Source organism: Myotis nattereri, assembly GCF_964212035.1.
Source record: "Myotis nattereri genome assembly, chromosome: 15".
Lineage (NCBI taxonomy): Eukaryota > Metazoa > Chordata > Mammalia > Chiroptera > Vespertilionidae > Myotis > Myotis nattereri.
In genome coordinates this window covers 25,574,144-25,588,640 of record NC_138090.1, presented here as the reverse complement: position 1 = coordinate 25,588,640, position 14,497 = coordinate 25,574,144, and the positions used below count along the sequence as shown (strand labels likewise).

The window sequence follows — 14,497 nt, the reverse complement described above, 5'->3', positions numbered from 1 at the left end:
GCAGTTCCTCATCTTTCAGAGGATCCAGACTAGCTTTTCCTCACCCTCCAGTCTGAGCAGCCTTGCTTCAGTCCCAAACTAAGGAGGTAAGGCCCCTGAAGACAGTGACTTCTTCCTGCCCCTTTGATTTTCTATTCCTTCATGACCCGATGGTCTGGAAGGATTTCAAATCCTGTTTGTTGTGAGTAGAAGAGCAAACCATGATGATAGCCTCCTTGGGCTCACACTGACCTGGGTGTGAATTCTGCTTCCACTCCAGGTGGTTTATGGGCTAGGGGGCCACCCTGCCCCCACTCTATCTGTTGGAAGGGATGGGGGTATTAGATTGTGAGGGTGGCTCTCTCTCCGTCTCCTGTTTCTCTCTTCTACCACTGTCCCCACCTCTTTCTCTGCCCCAGACTCTGACCCCCTACCTAGCAGAAGATTCCTGGGGTAGGCCCCACCCAGTCAGGTTCAGCCTATGGTTGTTTCATACCACCCATTACTGGTTGGGGCTAAGTCTGGAATTCAAGCATAAAATATCAGCAAGTTTATTTGGCCACAGACTCATGGCTCTGCTCATCATTCAGCTTCATTGGTAACCAAATCTATGGTTTCCCTGTGTCTCATTCCTTAGGGTTCTAATTTGGGAAGGGAAGGAAAGGCACTATTCATGAACTCCTAGCACCTCAACACAACAGCATTTTCTTGAAGGTATCAAGGCCTCACCTTCTACCTTTGCTTAAGGGATGAGGATAGACCACTCTCATTAACTTATATCGAGCACTTACAATGTGCAGATCTGGCTACTAAGAACCACACTCTTGTGAAGAGTCTGTAAGGCTGGTTTTATGGGACTAAAGCAGAATCAACAGGCTACACTGTGCCCCTGATGAGAGCTAATGGAAGCCACCTCCTGAAGGCAACACTGACATTTCCATCCACGGACTCGGGAGACTAGTTGGGTTGGATGGCAGCCACTCAATCTTCCAGAGAGGCCCTGGGGTATCCATAGCCATGCCTTAGAAAGATCTCGTCACAGAGGCGCCACCTCTGGTTAGAACATACTTGTGTCCTCCTCAAGTCCTATCATTATTTTATGACCGGTAACGACTACTATCGAGAGTTTTCTTGTGCCAAAGTTGATGCTCTTCCCACATCATCACCTCCAGTCCTCCAAACCATGCAAAGCTGGTTGTATTCATTCCCTATGGCTGCAGTACTGAATGACACAATTTAGTGACTTGAGAACAACATGGATTTATCTGCTAGTTCTGGAGGTCAGAAGTCTAAAGTGGTTTCACTGGGCAACATCGGGTGCTGGCAGGGCTGTGTTACTTCCACAGGTTTGAGGGGTGAACTTGTTTCCTTGCCTTTTCCAGGTTCTAGAAGTTGTCTACATCTCTTGGGCTGTGTCTCCTTCCTCTATTTTCAAAGACAGGAAGGTAGCACATTTAAATCTCCATTTCTCTGACTCTGACCCTTCGGCCTCCCCCTCACAAGGGCCCTTCTGATTACATAAGGCTCAAAGGAAAATCCAGAATGAGCTCTGTATCTCAATATCCCTGACTTAATTACATCTGCAAATTTCCTTTTGCCTTTAAGGTAACATATTCACAGGTTCTGGGTATTAGGATAAGGACCTACTTTGGGCGGAAGGAGGGAGGGTTATTCTGCCTATCTCATAGGTCATGTTATGAGCTCCATTTAATAGGTGAGGAAACTAAAGCTCAGAGAGGGGAAGTGACTTGCCCAAGGCCACACAGATAACAGGATGCAGTGACCAGATTCCTCCTCAGGGATCTAGAATTCCCAGGCCCAACCTTTGAGCCATTACACCACACAGCCTTTCTAAGGGGAGAGTTGGGGAAACTGAGTCAAGCTTCCCAAATGTGTGAAGTGGTTTAGCTCAAAGAACAAAGAAATCCCTGATACAGGTTTTATAAACTCTAAGGCTGTCCTTTAGGTGTCAAGATGCCTCCCCTCACTATGGCCCATGCCTTTCCCTCTGCAGCCTATGTGAGTAGATGAAGCCAAAGCTCAGGGTCGAGTCCAGTTCCCTAGCTCTCCAGCATGTGAATCAGGCAAGTCCTGTCAGCACTCGGGACTCGTTACCATATGGTAAAGTGGATGTGGTAATCTTGTGAGTGCTATGGCCCTAATTTAATGCCTGGCTGAACAAACTGATGGCTGTGCTTGTCCAAACTATAGCTGCCTCACATATATTACATAACCTAGTGTCAGGAAGAGGTGAGAATGCAGAAGTCTCTCATTTCTTCCCCATGCCAGAGCCCCAGAGCCCAAGGAGACAGAAAACTAGAATTAGGACCTAACGAGTCTTCCACAGAGAAAAATAAGTCTAAAAACAGTTCCTGAGAGACAGAATATATCTAAAGGAATTTAATTTTGGTTCTTACTTTTGAGGTCCATAAACAGAGAGGCTGTTTATTGAACTTTGACAGTTATTTCTACAGCTGTTCTTTGCAAAGGTCAAAAGAAATTCATTTCCTGGGGCTGCCTTGAGAACACAGAAACACATACCACAATGTGTCTATTAAGCTGCACATTGGAACTGGCGAGAGAAAAAGTGAGCAGCTCGTCAGCGTGGGTTCCGATAGGAAAGCCACTGTTGTGGTCGTGTCCCTAAAAGGAATGAGAATGCTTATCGTTGCAGGGGAGGAAGTTTTGACAAGATTTACCTCGGTACACCTTTACACATGGATTTTCCTGACATTTGAAAGGCGTTGCCTGTGATCTTAGCAATACTGGCAGAGGCCACGGTGCCTGGTAAGACACTGTTTGGTCAGTGAAGAAACTGGCTCGTGTGGAAACCAGTCTCTGAACTCAAAGGTGACAGTCCTACTGCCCCTCCATCCGTAGTGGTGTGGTGTCCGAACCGTAAATCCTCCGTCCTCAGGACCGAGATATTGCTACTTTTTTAAAGGGCGAACAGAATTGTATTTTTATTACCCAAACAACACATGCTGACTGCACCCAAACTAGATAATACAGATAACAGCCATAGCCAGCTCAGACCTGCTATCTTCTATGTACACGTGTGTATGAATTAATTTAATGCTCACAACAGCTCTTTGAGGGAGGCAGTGTTATGATTCCCATTTTACAGGTGACGAAACTGAGACACAGTTACAACATAAGGGGGTCTGTTCTCTGGTTTATGCTATTTCCTTCCACACAATGGAGCCTCTGGAGCAGTAATGGTGATGTGGGAGAAGAGGATTTCCAATGACATGGAAACCATACCTATGGCTACCAGTTACTCAAGCCACAAAGATGCCCAGAACCACAGAGGTTTTGTGAACAATTTCATCCAGCTCCAGACTCAGCTCAAAGAAGTGCTCCCTCTTCTGGGCAATCTCCCCTCCCGCCCCTGGGTCCTCACACTCTATTCTTCCTGCTACCAGGGCTCTCACATGACAAAAACAGTCATTTCATTACAAATGGGTTCATCTAGTTTTTAGTGTACGTCTAGATAGCACTTTCTGTTTTATTACTTTTGGGTTGAACTAGTTGCTTTAATTATTGTAACCAAATTTTGAGTTTAGAATTAATTAACAAGTATCTGAAATCATTTGCTTCTTAATCATGGGGAATGAACTATTCTGACAAAAAATGAAATCAGACCCATCACTCATGACCCAATTTATGTCCCTATAATCCAGCTTCAAGTTTGATTAATAAGTGTGATCAATATTTTGAGGGTGGACCTCAGATATAGACACGTGAACACATGCATCAATCAATAGATGAAACTGCTACTATTTGACCATTTTGAACAATAATTTAATAGGTCAGGGTTGGCCAATGATGGCCCATGGGCCAAATCTAGTCCACTGCCTGGTTTTTAATGGCTCATCAGCTAAAAATGTCTTTTTTGATGGTTTACATTTTAAACGATTATATAAGTACCTACATACTATTCTTAATTTTTCCTTTTGGCCCACAAAACCTAAACCATTTATTATCTGGCCCCTAAAGAGAAAGTGTGTCTACCTCTAAACGAATAGATGATCCTATACTTTGAAGTCTTTTCATTGTCGATGTGATATCATCATGCCACATATCCAATAAAGTTGATTGTGCCTTTAGAACACCAAGTAATATCAACAAATTTCATCCTATAGAAAAGCATAGCAAATAAGAACTCCCCCACCCCCCTTAAAACAAAACTGAAAGAAATGTGGATCCGAAGCATTTTGAGATGTCATTATGTCTTAAAATGGTCTATTCTAGCTTGCCTTAATCTCAGTATTCTAGTTCCTGGTCATTTTCCCTTCAAATGCTTCATAATGGAAGCATCCCACAGCTGTTATAATAACCCCATCCTGGCTAGGAGCTAAGTATATTAAAGGTAACTTTGCAATAGCTACTTTCCAAAGACTCTCAAGCAACTTTTCTTAAATAATGCTTGTTCTCAATATGGTAGAAACAAAGCTCTTCCCTAATTTCTCCACCAGTTCAAAGTCAGAACTAAACCAAGTTTAGGGTATTTCTCTGACTGGGATGGGGTTTAGAACAATGTCATTTCAGCACAGTAGCTGAAAATCTGTCAGTGGAGTAAAACAGGCCTTACCATGCTACATAGTACTTGGTTGACAAAAGGAACTAAATTGCTCTCTAAAGAAACTTTTTTCCCCAAAAAGAAATACTTCTTCAGTTTTATAGAGTACTTCATAGAAAATAAGATGGAGAGCTTTAAAACGACAGAAAAAAAAGCAGTCAGAAGTACTCTAAATTCATCTTCACACTTATTTTAAGTTATTTTACCATATAAAAACAAAAGGAGAAAGAAAGAAAAAGATTAGAGAATTAAACATCTGTTAAATTCCAAAGGATGAATCTCTCATAATGACAAAGCTGAGTCTCTGGATTCAACATGTGCCAAGTAACTACTGATTGTCTCATACTTTAAGATGCACAAGAACAGAAGATCCAAAATAGTCTGTCTACTAATCTAATTAACAACCAGGGAATTTAGATTCGAGTGGTAACTCCTCGTCTCTCCCCTTGGGAAGGCTGGAAGTCTCTGTGAATAAAAACTCATCACTCACCAAGCATTCTCGACTGTCTCCTAATGTCTTTGCTTTGCTACAGATCTCTCCTTTCACTTACCAGCTTTCTCTCCCATGTCACAGCTCCGAGAACACTGTGTTTAACAGAGCTGTATGTAATGTTTAAATATGGTTGGTGTCATTGCATTTACAGTAGGATATACCCATAATGCGTAGGATGACATTTGAAGCCCTTTGCAATCGTGTATCAACTTCCCGCCCTTTTTGGGGTCTGTCAACAGGACACCTCAATTTCCTATTCTTTCTGCCATGCCTTTGCTTACGCTGTTCTTGTCCCAATAATGCCCTTCCCTCAGCTTCCTCAGTGCAGGTTTCCACTCATCCATTAAAGCTTCATTCAAGCAACACATATTTGTGTGTATTTGCTATCAACACATCTGCTTTACCTCCTTACCAGGCAGCTTGAGTTTTGCATCTCTGATGTCCAGCATTGTATCATGGATTCAACAAACATTGGTAGGTTCTCCATACATGTGTGTCACATTTTGTCCCTGAATTTTGGCAGCTAGATTACCTCAGTGTTTCATTGAACACCAAGAGCCTGCCTGATTCTCTGCTGTGTGGGCAGAGCATAAATGTACTTCCTTCACATTCCTTCTTCAACCTCATTGTCTATCATGAAAATAACTAATATCAACTAGTAATTACAGGGTGACATGTCTTATTTAATCTTCCTGATAAGCCTATGAAATGGGGAGTATGGTGATTCTCATTGTGGCAAATGAAGAGACTGAGGCTTAGAGAGGTTAAGTGACCTGCCCAAGTTCTCCCAGCTGATAAGAGGTAGAGGTAGGTCTGAATCCACAGTCTATAGCCAGCACCCATGCCCTTGGCCAATGACTCTCAGATCAGGTTTCTGCTAAGTTGAGGTTATACTAGGTGACCAGACACAGCCCTAACTATAATGGATTGATAGGCCAAACTTGGAGTGTGGGGGAGATGGTTAAGTCGCCAACAGAGCTCTGAGACTCATCAAGGGCTCCTGCCAGAATTTATCCAGAATGAAGAAGTGAAGGCGGTCCCCCAGTAAAGCCCTGTTCTCCCCATCTTTCACCCCATTGCCATCAGAGGGAGGCCAGCATGCTTGCCACTGGATTTCAGACCCAGGGCTCAGCACCCTGCCTTAGGTATGTCCTGTTTCATTTTATCTGCTGACACAACAGAACAAGTGCAATTCGCATAGGTGTGGCTCACCATCTGTGTTTCATTTGCAAGGATAATGCGCTGTTCTAAAAATAATAAAAATTTATTTACATCTATTTCCTCCCACCTCCATTTTCTCAGCAGCAAGTGATATAAAAAATGGAGGAGATTATCCCAACAAAAATATTTATGAGTAAATACCTCACTGAAAAGATGAGGATGCTACTATCTAAATAATTCTGGTCCCACCCACTAAGACAAAGAAAGAGGATATTCTTGACAGCATGATTGAATTGTGTGTAATTACTGCCAATGTTTTAAACATGAAGATAATGAGAAAAGTATTAGCATTAGATCAGAGCGGCTGAAAACATTTATTTTCCTGAGAGTATGAAAACTACTTCTAGCACGCATTCAAAGCATGGGAGAAATGCTATTCTTTATTACAGTGATTTTCAACCAGTGTGCTACAAGAATTTCTAAAACATGCAATATCTGACTTTAAAAAAAAAAAAAATTCTCACCCCAGGATATTTTTCCTTTGATTTTAGATAGAGTGGAAGGAAGGAAGGGAGGGAGGATAGAAGAGAAAGGGAGAGAAAGAGAGAGAGAAACAGATGTGAAAGAGATGCATAGGTTGGTTGTCTTCTGAACTCACCCCTTGACCAGGAATCAAACCTTCAGTGCACAGGCTGATGCTCTAACCATAGAGCAACACTGGCCAGAGCAATACCTGACTACTTAGTCAGGGGCACTGACCTTTTTTCCTTTAGATTGTCAAGTTAAAACAAAAAAAACAAAAAACAGCAACAGCCAACATGAATCAAAATTTGAATGAATCAAAATTATACCTATGTTTTGTCCGACTGGCCAAAAATATACTTTTTAGTGTGCTGCAGAATTTTAGTGTGCTGCAGAATTTTAGTAATTAATTTATGCGTGCCATGAGATGAAAAAGATTGAAAATCGCTCCTTTATTACTATTGTTTTATTTTCAGGCAGCTTGACTTGATATCATCATTTTCATAGATTTATTTAGTATGTTTCTGGAGATGCACCCTACGTGGCAATATTCGAACTTAAATCAAGTTGACCAAACACATAGTTCTTCAGACTTGCAGCTACACATCCAGTTTCACTGAGCAGTGTGCATGAGCTGTCCCCCCTAACATTCTTTAGTTTTCCCCTAACGTATTCAAGGACTCCTGAACCTCTCAGAGTAAATAAATCTACAAAGAAGTCCTTATGTGACAGTTACCGTGGAGGGGAGGGAGGAAATCCTCTGTTTTCACATTTGGCCTAGAAATTGGGGGCATTATAAAGTTTCAGAAAATCCTTTAGCCGCTGAAAATTGAAAATAAATTACATTTACAGTCTTAGTATTTTTTATTGTATGTACATTTCTATGGGTAGGCTATCACTTTCCTTAGATTATTTGGAAGATATCACATCGTAAGATAAAGGTGAATTCAAACAAAGATAACAAAGTGCTCAGTTCGAATGCCTTAAAAAAGACTAATGGTACTCTCACAGTTCAAGTGTTAAGATGGAATTTTAAGGGCCTCTTAGAAACTGTTTCCATTTGCAAAAAGAAAAATGAAAGAAACAGAAGAAAAAAAAAACACCCCAAACTGACCATTAGTTACTCTGAGTGGCTGCAAATTGTGACTATGTTTAAAAAGTTGGCAGATTTTAGCTGAAGAATTTCTGTTTTCGCAGCTAAGACGACAGACTAAATAAAGCCATTTATCAAACGTTAGAGGCCTCTATCTGATTTTATTTTGTAGTGCAGAGAGACATAGTTTAAAACCATAGACAGAGCCGTCAAATGAGGGGCTGGGTATGCTTATAGGAAAGAATGAAACGGTGCCCCAAATGAACCCAATTTTGTTTAGTAAGATATATGGCTCTTACTTTCTCCAAATGTTTCGTCAAACATTTAAGCAAGCGACACAGATCTTCATGCTCATCTCATTCTATGGTAGTTTTTAGAGCCTAGCGCAGTTCCTGACACAAGGTAGGTGTAAGGTGAAAAAATTCGATTACTGGATGAGTACACAAGGACACGACCAAGCTCTCAACTCAATAAAATAATTTCCTCTGTTTACATGCCCATGCTAGAATGTGGGTCTTGCAGTAAGTTCTCAGACAATCTGTTAGATATTTACTCATCTGTCCATTCATCCACCCTTCCTCCCTCCCTTCCTTCCTTCCTTCCTTCCTTCCTTCCTTCCTTCCTTCCTTCCTTCTTTCCTTCTTTCCTTCCATTGTCACTTCCACTGTCCCTATCACTTTCCACAGAGTCCTCCTATTCTCTCAAAGGTCACTGCTCAGTGGAAGAGGGACATCTCAAGGAGAGCTCACCACTTCTCAGTCCACTCTCTGGATGGCAGCTGCTGGGCAATGCTGGCCTGTCAAATGGGCAGCCGGGTCAGCTGATGACTGTGGTTAGAAGGTAGGGGGAGGGGTCAGTTATGGGTCCTCAGAAGGTGGGCTGCCTTCCAGCATTTTCCCATTGCCCAGAGTGGGTGAGAGAGGGTGGTCTTGCCCCTGAATTCGCACTGGGTCCAGAGGCTGCACCACCCCAAACATACCAGGAAATTAAGGGAGAAGCAGCATCAGCTGACCTGGACCCTCATTATCCTGCCGGACAGCAGTCTGTGCACACAGATATGGCATAAACTCCACGCTGCCTGCCACTCTCTTCCTCACATCCTTCTTTCCATCCCTCAACACAATAGTTTTGAGCATCTCACATGTGTAAGGACTGGGGATATGTCAGGGAACAAGCCAGATAAAATCCCTTTCTCCTGGAAGTGTGGAAGGAGCAGCTCCGTGAGGGCGCCTGCCTCAGCTGGCCCCACTTGGAACATCCTGGGGAGTGAGGGTTGGAGAAGAGAGGACAACAATAACAATGGTAACATGTTGCCACTATGAAAAACAGTATGGAGGTTCCTCAAAAAATTAAAAACAGGACTACCATATGACCCAGAATTTCACTTCTGGGTATTTATTCAAAGAAATAAAAAACACTAATGCAAAAAAGATATAGGCACCCCTGTGTTCATTGCAGCATTAGTTATAATAGCCAAGACATTAAAGCAACCTAAATGCCCATCAATAGATAAATGGGTAAAGAAGTGATACACTCACACACAGACACAATGAAATATTACTCAGCCGTTAAAAAGAAATCTTGCCATTTGGAACAACATGGACCTAGAGGGTATTGTGCTAAGTGAAATAAGTCAGAGAGAGAAAGACAAATACCATATGATTTCACTTATAGGTGGAATCTAAAGAACAAAACAAACAAAAGAACAAAACAGAAACAAACTCCCAGATACAGAGAATAAAATGATGGTTGCCAGGTGGGAAGGGGTATGAGCAAAAAAAGGTGAAAGGGATTAAGAAGTACAACTTGCCAGTTATAAATAAAGTGGTGGGATATAAAGTACAGCCTAGGGAATATAGTCAATAACACTGTAATAAATACTAGTATGTGTGCTGTCAGGTGGATACGAGACTTATCAGGGTGATCACTTCATAAGGTATATAACTGTCCAATCTCTATGTTGTACACCTGAATACAATATGATATGTCATCTATAACTGAAAAATAAATTTTAAAAATGATTATTTACTGGTGTCCTTGACTGCCCTCATTGACAAGTTTTATTACAAATTAAAAACGTGAAGGGCAGGGAAGGTAAACAGGCAAGTTCTCAGAAAACAGTGCATGCCGACTCCTTGGAGTACTCATGAAAGGAAAGGTTCTAATGGAAAATCAAAATGAAAAATTTATATCATATCATTTGAGTGCATGTCAACCAGCCGGTGTGTTTCCAGAGCCTCCACTCCCACCAAGGTGGGGGCCGGAGGGGAGCAAACTGCTCGTACAACCTCAGGGGCCCCGGCTCCCCAGGGGTCCCTGACCTGTTTGTTTACACTCACAGCATCCAACCCCCAAATACGCTATCTGAGGTACCTTGAGTGAAGACAGGGTGGCTAAACCTAAAACCACTTGGAATCATACAAAGTTCATTGGGATCCCCCAGTGGGATATTTTCTTGACATTAATCTGTGTTAAACATTCTGCCCAGATGGTCCCAAAGTAGGCATTTAAAACCACACCTAAGACAGGAGCTTCCTCGGAAGGTGTCCAGAAATAATGAAAAGTAATTGCCCGTCCTGCTGAGGGAACCTGCCATACGCACAGGAGGGCAGCGAGACGAAAACATTGCAAACTGTGGGCAACCCCAACTAGAGGCTGTCTGCTGTGTGAGTTCTGTCCTTTTAAAGATGAGTGACTCGGAGTCTCATTTCATCCTTCAGCAGCTTGCCGACAAATAGCTACAGCGGCACAAGTACACAGGCGATGCTTGCCTACGTCCAGGATGCTTCCTTTGCGGATGCTGCTGGGTCAGGACTAAACTCTGGGAACCTTCACAGAAAAGTGACATTCTTCACTCATTTCCATTGATTTTCCAATTTCAGTTAAATTGTGTTGGTCGCTTTTTTTTTTTTTTTGAGCTGTTTATGTATGTGGCTAGAAGTGCTTAATTCAACTCTCATAATTATACACTCATTGCAAGTTAGCCAAAACCCACATGAAAAGATAATGAGCTTGAAACACATCTGTCGCCAAACAAACCTTAAAAAATGGAATAATCCACTATGTTATCACTTTGATTTATAAATAGAGACAAAACCTTTTCTATCAGTAAAAGGAGAACTAAGATGGAAAAATCACTGCATTGTGTGTGTGTGTGTGTGTGTGTGTGTGTGTGCGCGTGTCCGCACAGGCGTCCTGGGTGGATGATAGAGTTAGAAAGTAATTACTTGCCTCCAAAGAAGATAGTATGGCAGTCAGGCAGCCACCTACTAGGGAGGTTTGAAAAGAGAATAGGAGAGAAAATGAAGGAAATTGACTCAGTCTGTTCTTTTTTTCCCTGCTTTTCTATTTTTAAATGGAAACAATCACCCTTTTTCAAGTGACAACCATAGTTTCTATGCAAATTTCATTCTCACCCTCATTGGCAATAATTTCCCATTTCTAGCTACTGTTTCCCACTCTGAAGTATAAAAATCTTAGCCTCCTTTCCCATTCATTCTTGTCTATACACCAAAGCCCATATAATTAGAATTTTTTAGGCGTGCTCAAACTATGCCAGGCCATGGGGAGACCCACACGCCTATGATCACAGTCTCTATTCTCAAGTACTTTACAGCCTGGGCCAGCCTTGCCTGCAGGACTGTCTATGTTGATGGTGATAGTCTATGTCTGTTCTGGCCAATACAGTACCACTGGCCACATGAAGCTGCTGAGTACTTGACATCTGCCTACTTTGACTAAGAACCTTTTTACATTTAATTTAAATTGCTGAAAATTAAACTTAAATAATTACATGTGACTAGTGGTTACCACATTGGACAACACAGGTCTAGACAAAGAAGAAGGGGATATTCTTTAAGGAGACAAATGACAACTTAAAGGAGCTCATGGAAAACGCCATGTGATGGCCACGGGCAAGCACAGGCCGAGATTAGAGAAAGAACCTGTGGAAGACTCAGGTGGAGGAGGACGGCTTCTTGGAAGAGATGTGTGTAACCAGTGCTTGTGATATAGCAGGGGAAGCAGAAAGGAGAGGAGAAGGCATTTCTGACCCAAGATCCGTTTAATCAGAAACACCAAGGGGAATATGCACGGAACCCATTAGGGAAACCCAGCGGTGACTGCAAGGCAGGGTACTTGTAGAAGGTCCAGGTTGCTGCTCATGCTTGTGGGGTGATGCCAGGTGGGGAGCAAGAAATGCCAGGGTGGTGGTGGGGGGGCAGATTTGGGCTGGGCAGAGGGGCTGATGGGTAGATGGGGGGGTGGGAACCCCCAAGGTTTGGTACGCTGTGTTGGAAGTGTCGAGAGGCTTCTGGCTGAGGGTAGTCTGCAGTGACCTGGAGCTCAGGAGGAAGGTCAGGGCCAGGGGACACATGGAGGAGGGCTCATGCCTGAGCAGAAGCACACGGCCCACCTGACTGGGGCAGCTGCCATGTAACCCTTACATCTGATGTTACCAAGTATCCACATGCAGAAACCGCGCCCCAAATTTCCAGAATTTCTGACTTTCAGAAAGGCCACAAGTTGGAATTTTTAAAAAGAAACATAAAATCTAAATACTTTGACATGGCAACTAAGGTGAAAACTTTAAAACACCCTGGGATAAACCAGAGCAAGAGCATGGACCGGTGAGGTCCATGTGCCACCTGTCTGTGACATCTGACCCAGAAGCCAATGAGGTGTCGCAGGGACAACCTCAAGGGGGACAAGCGGAGACCGAAGGAAAGGCAGCCCCGGGGAAACAGTGTGCGCAGCAGAGGGTGTGAGGGAGCAAGAGGGCGAAGCCACCTGCTGTGACGGGAGACCATCACTGATCTTGGACAAAGCTCCCCCTCCCCATCTTTCCTCCCTCCCTCCTCCCTCCCCCCTCCCTTCCCCTCCCTCCCTCCCTCCCTCCCTCCCTCCCTCCCTCCTTCCCTCTCCCTCATGGCAGAGAGGTGAGGTTTGGGGTTCACGATCACCAGGGCTCAGAGTAAGTGGCTGCTGAGGACACAGAGGCATCAGTTTAAACGAACTCAAATAATTCGAGCTGACAGTGTGTGTTTTGGGTTCATATAATACCCCATTTCCCTTTATAGGTTTTCCCACGCCGCCCTGTATAAATATCTCATTTCCACCTTCATGGCATAAAGCCCCGCATCTTCCCTCAGGTGAGAGCCGCACTTGAAGAAGATGTGTGACTTTCAGCTCACCTCCCGGTCCAGCAGTGCCGGTGACACCACGGTGACGATGTCTCCTTTTTCAGGATCGATGTAGAACATGTTGGGAGACGGCTTGTCAGGCGTCTGCTGGCGGATATTATACCGCAGGAGGGCGTTATCTGTGGCCGGGTCGTCCGCGTCGAAGGCTGTCATCCGCATCACCGTGGTCCCTGAGTGGGCAGGACAGAAGGACAGCAGATGGTCACTCGGAGACAGCGACAGGCAGAGGCCCTGTCCCCCACGCGGGCAACGGCAATGAAGTGACATGCTAATTGCTTTCCAGATTAAAAATGGACAGCCTTTCTCCAGCTCTGTTATGTTTTACCTTTAGTCCCCTCCCTCCCGCTCCATCACGTTAAAAGACCTGAAATACAGGAATCTTTGCTGTTCAGCAGATTGACAGCTTAATTTCTTCTGCTGCTGATACGCTGTTCATTTTCACGGGCTTTCATTCTATTGAGGATGTGGCTCCGTGACAATGGCCTTCATTTTAAATCTCTTATTGAAGGCCGACTAGGCGTGGGGTCCAGGACCAGGTGTTGGGGAAACAGAGGCAAAAAGGCCCATTCCATGGTGTCTAGCAGGTCAGTGGTTAGTAGGAGAGACGGCATATGAAAATGTAAAAGTAATACAGCTCATTGACTGCAGTGAGAGAGGGCATTGCTGGACTCAGAGCAACCTCGCCTAACCCGGAGCTCAGGAGAGGCCCCTGTGCAGACGCCTGGGGGTGAGCAGGTGGAGGGGAGGGGAGGGGCAACCACAATGGGAAAGGATATTCCAGCTAAAGGAATGTGAGCCAATGTGAGTGGCTCACCGTCTATGTGTCAGCCACACTGTCTTGGGCACTTTAGATATAAAGACACTATAAAGACGAGGGTGACATGAGGACTCTTTGATATGCCAAGGGGTGAGAAGGGTATCAGATATGGGGTCTTGCTCACACACAACTGATGTGAACAGGAATTAGTCATAGGCACTTTCAAGGACAACTGAGCAGCAACTAGTGAAAAAACATCATTCACCCTCTTGGCACCTACCCTGGAGAAACACTCGCATGAGGGGTGTTCAGGGAAGGATTATCCATCTGCAGAAACACTGGGAAACAACCTAACTGCTCCAGCACAGAGGAATGACTAGAGCGATGGCATCGTCCACACTAAGAAATGTTTTGCAGCCGTTGAAAAAGGTTGTAGATCTAATGTCTTCGAACATGGAGGGCTCTCCACGATGGAGTATTAAGTGAAAACTATCAGGCTGAAGAAGGTTACCCATAGCATGGTACCATTTTTTTGAACCTGCCTACACACAGAAAGTTCCACAATACTTTGTGCATCTATGCTGCAGGTACAGTTTATGTGTGTAAGTGCACAGAAGGTCTATTAAGGTGAATTTCACGTGAGTTATGGCGGTTAACTTTGGGAAAGGAGAGGGAACTGGGGTCAGGTATAGTGATAAGGAAAGATTTG

At 43.8% G+C, this 14,497-nt stretch overlaps 1 protein-coding gene across 2 annotated transcripts in view; it reads right to left on the bottom strand.

The window, feature by feature from the left end:
- The window catches only part of CDH13 (cadherin 13), a gene marked incomplete at its 3' end in the record, with an annotated part of 1,052,451 nt that overhangs the window by 228,240 nt on the left and 809,714 nt on the right, over window positions 1-14,497 (bottom strand). For both annotated transcript variants that reach the window (XM_081106984.1, XM_081106983.1), the window contains exon 7: window positions 13,023-13,201. In XM_081106984.1, the coding sequence (XP_080963110.1) occupies window positions 13,023-13,201 (179 nt within the window). The remainder of the gene's footprint in view (window positions 1-13,022; window positions 13,202-14,497) is intronic.